The sequence below is a fragment of the Molothrus aeneus genome, chromosome 6 (assembly GCF_037042795.1).
Source record: "Molothrus aeneus isolate 106 chromosome 6, BPBGC_Maene_1.0, whole genome shotgun sequence".
NCBI classification, from domain to species: Eukaryota; Metazoa; Chordata; class Aves; order Passeriformes; family Icteridae; genus Molothrus; species Molothrus aeneus.
In genome coordinates, this window is record NC_089651.1 from 50,867,370 (window position 1) to 50,880,489 (window position 13,120).

At 35.5% G+C, this 13,120-nt stretch overlaps 1 protein-coding gene across 7 annotated transcripts in view; it reads left to right on the top strand.

Annotated features, from left to right (window-relative positions):
• EML1 (EMAP like 1) overlaps positions 1-13,120 on the top strand; it is a 121,852-nt gene that overhangs the window by 88,700 nt on the left and 20,032 nt on the right. For 4 of the 7 annotated variants that reach the window (XM_066551507.1, XM_066551512.1, XM_066551505.1 and 1 more), the window contains 5 exons: positions 1,952-1,980; positions 3,376-3,402; positions 6,487-6,616; positions 10,785-10,934; positions 11,952-12,021. In XM_066551507.1, the coding sequence (XP_066407604.1) occupies positions 1,952-1,980; positions 3,376-3,402; positions 6,487-6,616; positions 10,785-10,934; positions 11,952-12,021 (406 nt within the window). The remainder of the gene's footprint in view (positions 1-1,951; positions 1,981-3,375; positions 3,403-6,486; positions 6,617-10,784; positions 10,935-11,951; positions 12,022-13,120) is intronic. The other 3 variants (XM_066551506.1, XM_066551509.1, XM_066551510.1) reach the window with 1 other exon arrangement.

Genomic DNA, 13,120 nt, shown 5'->3' on the forward strand with positions numbered 1-13,120 from the left:
CCTCTCGAAACTGAGCAACCATGCAAAATACAAAGCAAGAGTTATGGGAAGGAAAAAGATGATTCTGTACACTGGGACTAAGACTGTCCCTGAAAGCTGACTGTATGTGTGAAAGAGTGAGGAAGAGTGTGTTAACCTGACCATCTACTCACAGTCTGTTTGTATCCTTGAGCCCTTTGCATCCCTTCCAGCTTGAGATATTCCATGACTTTGTTTTTGAAAGCCTGTAGCGTTTTAGGCTGTTATGCAAAGCCAGAATGCTATAGAAAGCTCTTTCAAGAAGCTTTAAGCATAAGGAGATGACCATAATCTCCCATGCTACTGTGAAGTGTCCCTACTCCTGTAGCTGTCAGCCAGGAGTAAGCCTTCCTGAGGGCTAGTTAAGTAGGATGTGACTCAAGTTCAGGGAAAAGGGTAGTCAGAGCTCTGAGCTGTGTGTGGTTAGGGTTTGTATAATTAGGAAGTACAGATGATTTGCTTTATTACTGTCATGAATCAGCCTTTCACATTTGCCTGATTAGCTTGAATAGGTCAGCACGGTCTGTTCAGAGCTAGGGACTGTTTGGTCTCTAATATGGCAGCATTTCTGACTAATGCTTCATCCCATAAAGTTTTTTTGTTTTCTAAAAATATATTCATTTGTAAGAGAAAATGTTCATCTTGGTGTTTACAATGGCAGCACATCATTCTATTTATCTAAATGACATTGGCTGTGTATGCCAGCTTGAAGCATGTATTTTGATGCATGATTAACACAAAGGCTGATATTATGGAAAGTTGCTAAATCAGGAGTAGAATCAGAATTAATTTGGTTTGCTTTGGGTTTATCATTAAGTAAAATATTATTCTCAATATAAGTGTCAAACTAAAGCAAAGGGAAAAATACGATAGAATTATTTGCTACATCTTTCATTTTAGTGAGAGAGAATCTTTTATGCTTAAAAAAACCTGTGTGCAAAAATCCGACACAGTCTTGTTTCTTTTTTTGATTTCTCCTTACTGCCCACTGCAGTCTAGAAGAGGGTGTTGAGATGGCATCAAGCTCTAGGAATGCTCCATACTTCAGCATTTCTCCATCAGAATGATGGGGGGTTCACCCATTTTGAGATCACCCTAAGAAACTTAGAGCAGTTATCTTATACTTCAAAAATTTTATTGCATTAAAAAAGAGGGAACTGGGAAGAGAAATAAGTGCATAATATAACTTTGTGTCCCTTCCATTCTTCATCAGAAACAACATTTTCAAACTTGATTTACAGGGGCAAAGGGCAAAAACAACAAATGACTAGAAACAAATTTCTTGACAAAGATTCTTTCCTTTTGGCCAGGGTAATACTATCCAGAGAGCTTCTCAACATGCTGTATGTATTTTCCCCTCAAGTTTTCCCAAATATTTTCTCAAGACAAAAAGAAAAAACCCATTTCCAGTTGTCTTGCAGGCAGCTGTGCAGTGACAAATAGAAGACATTTTAATCATGGTTATGTGCTTTCTGTGTTTTATCAAGTACTGTCATTCACCCAGGAACAACGGGGCAGTTCCATGTTTTATGTGAAGTCTTTGGAAAAAGCAGGATTCAGACTTTGATTTGCTCCTTAAATTCAGGCTGGAAACCAAAAATGATACAGCTGCTCATGGCTAGTTTCTGTGTTCTCCTGTAATTTGACTAACTTCACAGAAGAAGAGAATTTGGTAGTTAGTAGAGGAAGATCTATAATTTTGAGAATGTAATGAGAATTGAATATAAAGTGCAATCAAGGATGTTTACTGTTTTCAGTTGTTTTTGCCTGGGGAGTTACTTTGTAAATAATTTAATTGAAAAAGTATTTTTATTCATACATACATTCAACAAAAATTTATTTTATTTTTAGTTTTATGTCATATTGATACATATACATGTGCAGACTGTATGTGCATGCTTTTAAAATAGTAATTTCTTCATTATTTTCACAGCAAACCCAAGGAACCAATGTTCAGTGCAGGTAGGAACTTTTCAAATTTTTAAGCAGATAGTAACTGTGATTGGGTTCCCCCACTAGCCCCCTTTCTTCTGTGGCTGCCTAGAAATTGGTATTGGGAATCTAAACATGATATTTACAGGCTGCTGCTGATATAGTATTAAAAAGTTGATCAGTTCACTTTAGATTTTATTGATGCTAGAGATTTATTTTACAGTTGATATTCTTTGTAAGAAGACAAGGACAAAAAAGACCATGTCTTCTTACTCCATATATGTTTTCTCTTTCAAAGCAATATTAAGGTTTTGGTAATTAAAGCAGTGCCAAGTTCATGTTAATCATAAAACAGTTTCCTCTAAAGATTGCTACATCTGTCCCAAAGCCTTGTAATGTAATTTGTCAAATTACAAATAAAAAGGTGGTTTGTTACTACAGTTTTGGTAATCTCTCTTTAATTTGAAAAGCACTTCAATTTTTTCCAACTTAGGTATTATCCCTGCTGAAAGATTTTGAAAGTGAAATAGTAGGTGTAAGTGAAAGCAGTGTTTGTTCTTGTCATTAAGCAGTTAAAAGTTTTGAAGAGTCTTAATAAAAATATGAAGCTGAGTAGTGTATACCACAGTGATTTTTGTTCTGAAAAGTCAACAATAACTAAAATAAAGATTCCTTTTAGCAAAATAGGGAAGGGGGAAAAAGTGTTGATTTATCAGATGTATTGTATTATTTTTATGCATAGTTCTGTGACAGTAATCATACATTAAGCTGAAAAAGTTGGAGATCTTTTGTTTACTGCACGGATTGATCAGCATCCAATAAAGCTTTTAAGCCATATTTCAAGGTTTAATGTAACTGATTTTGAAGTCAAAAATACATGAAATTAAATAAGCACTTTAATCTCTAGTGACAATATATTCATGGTTCATGCCCCTTCCATAAAAACTGATGGTTTAGAAAAGGAAAACTTCTGATTTGCACATAATATGCTTTCCTTGCCTAATATTTCTCCTTCCGTTACACCATGTAAAAAAAGGTGTTGTAATATTTTTTCTTCTGCCACTTTTCCCATAGATAAAGTCAGTAATTAAACAGATGTGACACTACATTGATGTCCTTCTCACCTAGACAAAATTCCTACTGAAATGAATACTTTTCCAAGAAGGTTATACTTGGTATTTTACTTAAGTATATGGTTACATAATGGAGTTTAAGCCAGTGTTTTAATGGTAGAATCAGAGGCCCCTAACTGAGGAAGGAGGTTTAGAATGTAATTACTCAGTGTATGGCTCAGTGTTTTGTCAAGCCCCAGGTTAGCCTGCAGCAGACTAAGACTGGACAGCCTCTAGAGCAGGTATTTAGAGAGTTATTGTATTCAAACACATCTTTATCTAGCCCTTCTGTCTCTGTCTCTGTAATCACAAGGGAAGCGCCGTGTGACACACTGCAAAGGTAGGCTTCACTTCCAAAACCTCATAGCTCTCAAAGCAAAATGGCTCTGGTGGGATAAAAACTCACTATATATACAGCTGTTTTCTAACTTGTGTGCATTTTGCAATGTTAAAACTTTTCTAGTTCTTTTGAGTGAAACAAAATGTTATATCATTTATTATATAATCTACTGAATTATAACCCTCAGGTGCACTTTAATTGTAATAACGGGTTATAATTTACATTCCTGCGGACTTAGTCCTAAGAATTTGAATTTAAAAAAAAATGTTGAGAGAGCTATATGGCAACACGTGGATGTTCACTGTGTTTGAAATGGCATTCTGCACTTCTGCTGAAATTTGTATAGAATTTGCCCCTTTGTTGGCTGTTTGCTGTTAGCCTAACATAATCATAGAAGCCTTTGTTTTCTCTTGCTTTTACTTATTGAGTAGATTGTAGATTTTTCTGAATCTTAAATAAACAGACCTAGGCCTACAACTAATTTCTCGTTGCTTTTTGCTTAGTGTCATAAAGCAGAGTTACATTGGTAAACATACCACGTTGGTGTCTAAAGCTTTAGTTAAGTTGTAGTGTAAATATGCACATTTTTGATGCATGTTTATATCTGTGATCTGATCACAGATTTATGTGCTTTTTAGAAATAGCTATATCCTAACAGTTTTTCCACTAATCAGCGTCTTTCAGCTTTGCAATAAATGTGAATTTCACAAAGCAAAAATGTTTGTTCTCAAAGCAAAGTCTGTTAGAGAGTCTCTACCTCTGTGTATTCTTTGTACAAATTTATACCTGCAATCGGTGGTGGTCTCCTCTGCAGATCCCACTGGCATTGATGTCCTTCTTATTTCAGTTCATTAACTGTTCGTTTATGCAACAACAATATGAAATTTACAAAACCGCAGATGTAAAAGATACATTTGTCTAAAAGTTTCACTCTTTGTCTGTCTTTGTAGTTTGATGATTGTCTGTCTTTACATCTGTATCTTTACATTTAGAACTCTGCTGTCTTATAAACTTACTTAAGAAAAGTATGAAAAAGAGGAGATTGATTGTGTAGATAATGTATTTGGGTTAGGAATGAAAACTAGTAGAGATGGAATATTACCAGACGTTAGAAATAAGTACACAGTATGACCTCTGTACTTGACCTAATCAGCCTAAGTTCCTCTTTACAGTTAGGAGAGAGACATATACACATTCTGAAGGCATAATTCATATACTTGTTGTAATATACTTGATGTAGTTTGTTTTCCTAGTCTGGTGTGACTAGGTCAAATGCTCCTGCTGTAGATAGCTAAATGCAAGTTTTATGAGTCCCATAAGCTTCAGATGAGAAAAGCAGCTTGGTGAATTAAACTTTGGTTCATTCACAGCCTTTGATAAGTGCAGCCAGTAGTTGTCATTGCTGAAAATCTGTTGACTTCCAGTGCACCAGCATCAGCAGTGTTGGCACGTGTTTGAAGCTCATTAAATAGATGCTGCATGCGCATACAAATAGTGCTGTAATGCTTTGCTATTTAATGCTCTACCCTCTATTTTATTTTCCAATACAGCTATATTGGAGTAGATTTTTAAAACAATTCCAATATTCTATCATTTTAACAAACATCTTGAACTTCCAACCTTCTGTCACCATTATTTCATCATTATTATTTCTTCTTTTTAGCATTAAGTTTTCTGTTGCTTTCACTTTATGTATGTGTTCTGTAAATGAAGCTAGAGAGACCTAACTGTAACTTTGACAGGTCAGGTAGATCTCTTTCCCATATAACTTAGTGTAAAGACAAAATACACATCTAGTTAGGTAATACAGCATTGCTATGATGTTTATTTGTTCAATCAATAAATCTTATTAATTTAGTCAGGATTTGTAGCATATGCATATTTCAAATTAAAATAAAGCCTTAGCTTACAAATTTAAAAAATAGTGGTATATTTGTAATGATACTTAAAAATTCATAGCATAATTTAAAAGTCCTAAATTGTATCTTTTTTTTTCATTTACATGATTTTTGTTACTTTTGCCCTTCCATTTCCTCTGTGCCCACGATTATTCTGTCTAGTAACTCTACAGATGTCACTGACTCCAAAACTGCTTGATTCGCATGCGAACAAGGCTGAACCCCTTGATCTGCCGATGGAGCAGCAAGAGCCAGCACGTTCTGAATCTGGACAAACTTCATCAGAAGTTCACAGGACACCCACTTTGGCCTTGCCACTTCCCAAAAGTCCTAGTCAGACCTTCATGGCATTTCCCAGATCTCCTAGTTTTATAAGCCCCATGAAGTCCCCAAGTCAGTACTTCCAGATCTGTTATTAATCTCTGCTTCTCTGCCCCAAAAATATTTCTTACCAGTTCAACAGATTACTTTTAGTATTTTCTTCTAGAAATGTTTACTTCTGTCAGCCAATTGAGTTTTTGTAGCTTCTCTCCTGTATGTCATTTTCCTTTCTTTTAATGTGCTCTCAATGTTGTCATTCTTTTCTCAATGTTTAGTAATTCTTAAAGCACATATCTTTTCTGCATGTACATCAGCATGATTCCTCTTACTAATTGTTTGTGTTCCTTATTTCGAATGTATCTCTAACACTGTATCAAGTGTAAAGCATATCTTTACACTGGGATGCAAAGAATGCGACTGAGTGTTGGAAAATAATTTAGATGCTGATGCTCAACTGTAAACATTGATTAAAAAATAAAATTAATTTTAAGTGGCATTTCTGCGTTAATTGTAATCTTTGATGTATTCCCCTTCATTTTTAATATTTAAAAACCATAATATTGTAACATTTTTTTAAAAATTCAATTTCAGACCTTTCTGTTTTGTAGTTCTTCATGACATTGTTTAGTTCTAATTCTGCTACTCAGAATATTTAGAGGAAGAAGGGACTCCATATGTTTTTTAAAAAGTCTGCTTAGTGATTATGATTTAGGAAAAAAAAACCTGCTAAATTTCTAAGTTTGAGATTGCATGTCATTTTATAATTGTAATGCACCAAACTGTTATGTGGGAAGGGATGGAGGAGCACTGGAATTCTCCCCAATGGCTTTTTTGTGTAACATTAAACATTTCTGACCTTTTGTAGAGGAAGGATACGTAAAAATGTTTCTTCGTGGACGTCCTGTTACCATGTACATGCCCAAAGAGCAAGTGGAATCTTACAATTTGGAAGCAAAAGTAGAACTACCAGCCAAGAGGCTTAAGCTGGAATGGGTGTATCCTTTCTGTGCTGGAGGACTACTGGAAATCAATCATTCCATAATGATTTGGGTTAAATAACTTCTCGAGCTAAAGTATAGCAGGATTAAGGTCATAGGGTTCATTTAATTGCTGAAGTGACATTCCATTGAAAATAGGTGTTAATTTCTTGAGACTGCTGTTCTTCACCTTGTAAAGTACAGGGTGGCAGCTTAAGAAAGATTTTGCTTGAATGTTGCCTGAAGGTTAAGTCTGAAGCATTCTAATTAGCCAAGGATTAAACTAGGCATATCATAAGAATGTAGTGAGATGGGATAATTAATTATAATATGCATAAGACAAGCTCAGGTTTTTTTTTCTCAGCAGTAAAATCATTCGTTTAGTTCTTAGGAGTAATTTATCATTTTAAACTGTTTTATAAAATGTACACCATTGTCCTTAAGAGGATGGTACATTCAACTGGAATAAGCCCTGAATTGAGTAGTGCTGTGCAACTGATACGTGCTTAGCCATAAAATTTATACAATATAATATATAAAATAATATTTGGATTTGTATCTTAAGGGGGCTTAAACACCACAAATACTGAACAACCAGATTTTTCCACTGACTTCTATGAGTGGACACAATTGCAGAAATCTAACTTGAAAGCAATCAGTGTTTCATGACATATGAAAGTTTTCCTGTTTCACATTTAAGTATAATGATAGAATATATTCTTTACTTAAAAAAAGACATTTCACTTTTATGTAATCTTATTATATATAATAGATGATTCAAGATAAAATATAAACACAAGAAGATCTGAGTTTATTTATAATATCTATTATCTTTAGAGAGATGACATCATCATAAGGTTTTCTCTTGAAAGAAAAATCTCTTTTCTGGTTGCAGTGTAAATAGGAAATTACTTTGACTTCATAAAAGAAGACAGACTGCATAGTCTTTTTCAAAGTTGTATAAATAGAACTGCATGTGGTTTCAGAATGTTCAGAGAGTTTCCAAAAGTCCCTTTGTATTCACAAGAGATTAATGACAGATTTAGTAACACTATTCTTATTATTCCTATTGCAGCTGAGCCTGTATGTTCTATCCCATTCTGCTGGAACTGCATAGATAATGCATGCATAACTAAGTGAAGATGAGTTAAAAAGACAAAAAATTTATAAAATTAATAAAACAGGTGAGATTACAGTGATAAAAGCTGCTTGCAGCACTTTACCATCTAGTTCTACAGGTTTTCACTATTTATCACCACAGAACTGAATGATGTCTTTTGCAGTTGTAAGGAGCTCCTCACTCAAGGGGCCTAAGGATGGTAAGGAGGAAATGTTAGAAAGCTCACTGAAACAACAGAACACCCAAGCATGACACAAAGCAAAATGTCATTAGCAGCATGTAGGTGGAACCTGACGTCAATATTTCAGACTATTATAAGAAATTATCATTAGAGTAGGTCATGATTTCAGTCTCATTAGTTTCTCAGTTAAGCTTATTTGAATGACTGAATATTTGCCAGATGGATTATTATTTTTAGTTTGAATATTCATATGTCCTTCCAGGTGTGTGTCCATTTACCCAGCAGAATCCTGTCTAAGGTTGTCTAAGAATAGAAGAGGTGTGAATTAATGAAACAATCTAACTAACCCTAGATGGTTATTCTAAATGGTATTGAGGAGGAGGTAGTTTTTTCCAAAAATATTCTGCTAGCTTCTTCTGTTTCTAATTTATTTGCAATTAAATCCAATCATGATATCCATACTTAATATTTATAGCAATGACTAGGTATATGGAAGGTTTAGAAAGACACTTTAAAAATAATTTTTAAAAAAAAAGGAGAAGGTGATGCTCACTTTACAGACTGTAACAAGGGGAAGAGAAACTGTGAGCAGGAGCATAAGATCATTTAAGAAGAAAAACAAATACAGAAGAAAACCAAGCAATATTTCAGGCATTCATTCCAGTTGAGTTGGAGAAGCTGCACTGCTTGATTGGAGGGTAACAGAACTGGAATAGGAAAAAACATCTTTGTAACAGATAAATGAGTGCAGCTGTGGGAGTACAGCCAGAAATGCTCTATAATGTAAGAATGGGGATAGGGAAACAAGATATTGGAGGTGGTGTGGACAAATGGAAAGGAAAGCAGAGTATGATGAGAAACAGCAGGAAGAAAATCTAATGTGTACAGATTTCAGGGCATTCCAGAACCATAAAGGGTTATTACAGTCGCCTTAGCAGTTCTCTGGGCAAGCTGAAAAAGGTTCACACCTCTGATATATTATCATATATATTAGGACATGAAAAAACAAAAACAGTGAGTGATGAAGTGTGAGGGGGGCTGGAGCAGAGGTGCAAAATCCAAGTGAGAAATCAGCACTAGGGACATCAGGGTGGGAGCAGTGGCCTTCCCAGATCCATTTAAGAGCAACTCACTTGGCAGGCAGGAGGTTTGAAACAAAAACTGCAGGCCAAATGAAAAGAAAAGGTCAAGGTAACACTCCCTGAAATGCCAGCTCACCAAATCCAAGTCAAAGCCACCAAATCCAAGTGTGGGAAACAGTGAGGAAAAGGAGGGATCAACCCCAGGAGTTTGCATTTGAGAAGAAACGCTGATAGAAAGAAATTGAGTGTTCGACAACAGCAGTCATGTGAAGGGTTGAATGCAGCATTGTTCCCTGCAAGAAGAATAGTAAAGAAAGGAGATTTTTCCCTAAAGAATGTAATCTTTCCCATTTAATGGCTATTTTTGTGCACTGAGATTTGTTACTTATGCATGTTTGTGTAATGTTCTCCACTTTTTTGAGATGTTCAATTCCTTACACTAACTTCAGCTGCTGGTTCACTATAAATTTGATTATATGTTGTTGAACTAGGGAAACATTATGTTGGCTTCAATTCATAATGCTCTCTGGCCTTAGAGAGAAAAATGAATGTAAACAAGTAAATCATTGTCCAGCTATCTAGAGTAGTAACACCAACCATCACAGACAGATTCAAATTGATAGTAAATTCTTTCCAATTTAAGATATTGATTGTTTCAATGTCATCCCACTTTAATATCTCAAGAAAGTTTGGCTGACATAGTTTATAAGACTAAAAGCTCTATTTCTGAATTCACACTTTAATAATTGGGTATGCTGCACTAGTTCTATTGCATTTATAAGAAAAACTCAGAAAGCTGTTTCTTCTAAAATAGGTATTTTTATAGGTTAACTATTGACCTTATTACTTCAACAACGTTAAATGACTATTTTAGTTTGAGTGGCTTGTCATTGACCATCCAGAAGAGTGCACAAGTATCTTGTTTAGATCATGTAAATGGGGTTTCATTAACTGCCCATGTATTTTTCACAGCCAGTTCCTCCTGGCTGCATTAGAATGCACTAGACTGCATTAGAATGCACTTCTGTTTTGCCAAGATTCTGCTAATGCTGTTTCTTTCTGTTCCCATAAAAAAAAGAAAGCCAAAATAGTTGTAGTCCCTAATGACTCTTCAGAAGAATAAAACTACAAAATTTGGCTGATTTAACTTTCAGTCTAAATGAGATTATTATTCCAGTCATTTCATTGAATTAATTTTACATTCATATTGATATGACTACCATCAGAATCTGAGCCACTGCCTTTTAAATACTACAAAAATAAATTGGAATGGATGATGTAACCCTTTTATGGTTTTTGTCCATCTGGCAGGTCATGTCCACATTAATGAAATGAATCAACCTGCACACAGGATAATACAATCAATCCTTGTGTAGTGCAGGGAGATGTGCTGAATGACTTATCAGTGTTTCCATCAAGTCTAATTTTTTATTTTAATTAGTCAAGCAGTGTAAATAGTAAATACACCTGGGACAAAACTAGTATTGCCTTTGTCTGGTATTTAGCAAATTCTAGAGGATGCTGAAGGAAAAGTACATCTGAAATTTCCCCTATTCTTTGCTATGTATTTTCTGTAGGATATGTAGGTTTTAAAACTGCAAAGTGCTTAAACTCTCTACTGTAGTAAGGGAAAGAGTTCTCAAGGTTATCAAATAATAAAGCTGTGCTCAAGCCAAGAGATGGAGACTTTAGGACAGAGACTACAAACTACAAGGACAGAGAATCCTTTTTTTTTTTTTTCTTTCTTGTTTTTAACATTCTTCATGGGTAGATGATGTTATTGCAGCTTGACCAGCACTCTAGCTATGGCTACAGGGGTCGGGACTGCCGCAGCAATCTGTACCTGCTGCCGACGGGCGAGACTGTGTACTTCATCGCATCTGTGGTCGTGCTCTTCAACGTGGAAGAGCAGCTCCAGAGACATTACACTGGTCACAATGATGATGTGAAGTGGTAAGTCATCTAATAGCAGTTCTTTTTTTCTTCATAAGACATCTATTTGAGAGAGAGCCACTCATTTTCCTTACTCTTCTTTTAGGATGATTGAGCATTATCTTCTTCTTTAGAATCTTCTCCTTGCATTTTTTAAGTAGGGTTGAATTATTGCCCTTCACCAGGTGTACAGTCCCTTTAGGTTCAACCTAACCAGCAAAATAGTAGAAATTTCACCTGTGGCCTTCCTGGTAGTCTTCAGGCATGCTGAACCCATGGCAGATAGCCTGTAAACTAGACCTGGTTTGTTTGCTGCCATGCACACAGCCCAGATTGGGCTTCAAAATGATTTAAGTGTGTTGAAGATCAGAGGATACTAGATACCAGCAAATATCAGAATCATTAAACTGAAATCTAAATAAACATATGGTTTATCTTGATGGTATCAGTCTGTTTGCACAGTGTAGCTGAAAAAGAGCACCTGGGTTATCTGATGGGTGAAATGAGTTTGACATCCCTTCTTTAGATTAGGCATTATGAAACACCTATTGTCCCTCAAAGCCAAAAATAGGCCTGATAACCAAATCAGCTTGAATTGTAAGGATGTTTCATAAATTGAATTATTTGCATAATCTGGTTGTTTTACAAGGAGATTTTTACCTTGGACCTGTTCCATCTCATTTCCTTCTTTCAAATTTTCTGTCTCTAGATATTTCAAAGCTATCAAGTTTACTGGAAAGAGGATGCCTTTCTGGTTTGTAAAGCTAAATGAATTATTGCAGCAGTTCCTTTTGTAGGGTACTTGGCCTTTAGAATGGCATGCAAAACAGATGCAGTGAAAAAAGAATTCAGAGGACTTTAAAATACAAGAGTATGACAATTGTTTTGTCAGTTCTGGTTTTATATTCTTTAAAAGTTTACACTTGTACTGTGTGCTTTATATGACTAAAACAGGGCTATTTATTACAATCTCAAGTAATAGCTTGTTGAAATAGATTGTCAATAGATTAAAGTTGGCCTCTTCTTTTTTTTTTGTAGCCTGGCTGTTCATCCTGATAGGATCACTATAGCAACAGGTCAAGTTGCAGGGACATCCAAGGATGGGAAAGTAAGTGGCTTCTTTAATGATGTATAATTGTTTATATTTCATAAGAACAGGTTATTAAGAAGATACATGCTGTATTCTTTTCCTGCTGTAATTGGTCTTACATTTTTGGACTGAACAGAAGCAAAACATAATTTGAGTGTTCCTATTGCACACTCTCAGAGTTACCCAGCTCCATTATCAAGAGTGCTCAATGGTTTCTGGTTCCATGACAGACTGAAGGTAAACTCGGAGCTGGTCTCTGGGAGGAATGGAGGGGTAAGGCTGCAAAGGAGACCTGAGAGGGTGGATGGATGTGGAGGAAAGGAGGACATTAAATTGTACAGTGTGCAACGTCATTTTTGATCACAGCTACCAAAACCAAACTATGAAGAACAGGTTTGAGTTATTTGCTGGAAAAAAAAAAGAGGATTGGAAAAAGGACAAACCCTGTGGATTGAAATAAGTATGGTTGTTGTTATTATTATTACATTTTAATTAAATAATAATAACAACAACAAAGACAACAAAAAGAGATAAATAAGACCCAAGAACGAAAAGTGATGTACAATGCAATGGCTCACTGACTGATGGCCAGCTCATCCCCTACCTAGCAGCAATTGGCTTCTCCTGGCCAACTCCCCAGTTTATGTACTGGGCATGATATTCTATGGTGTGGAATATCCCTTTGGACAGTTCAGATCAGCTGCCTGGACCATGCTGCCTCCTGGCTTGAAATCTGCTCCTCACTGTCAGAGCATGGGAAACTGGAGAGTCCTTCACTTAGGGTGAGCACTGCTCAGCAACAGCCAAAACATCTGTGTTATCCACATTATTCTTGTCCAAAACACTGTTCTACACCAACTACTCAAAAGAAAATGAACTCTATCCCAGTCCAAACCAGGACAGTGGGGAAAAAAAAGGAAATACCAGCTATGCAGTATAAGTTTTATATAAAGATAACTTAGCTGAGTAACACAAACTATTAATTTTTATTATGTGTTGGAGCTTTTTTTAACTTACCAATGTATTTATGAAATAAAACATAAAAGTCTGAGGTCTGTGTTTGAGTGGAATACAGCATATAGGTATATAAAAGCCACTAATATAACTGAGGTATTGT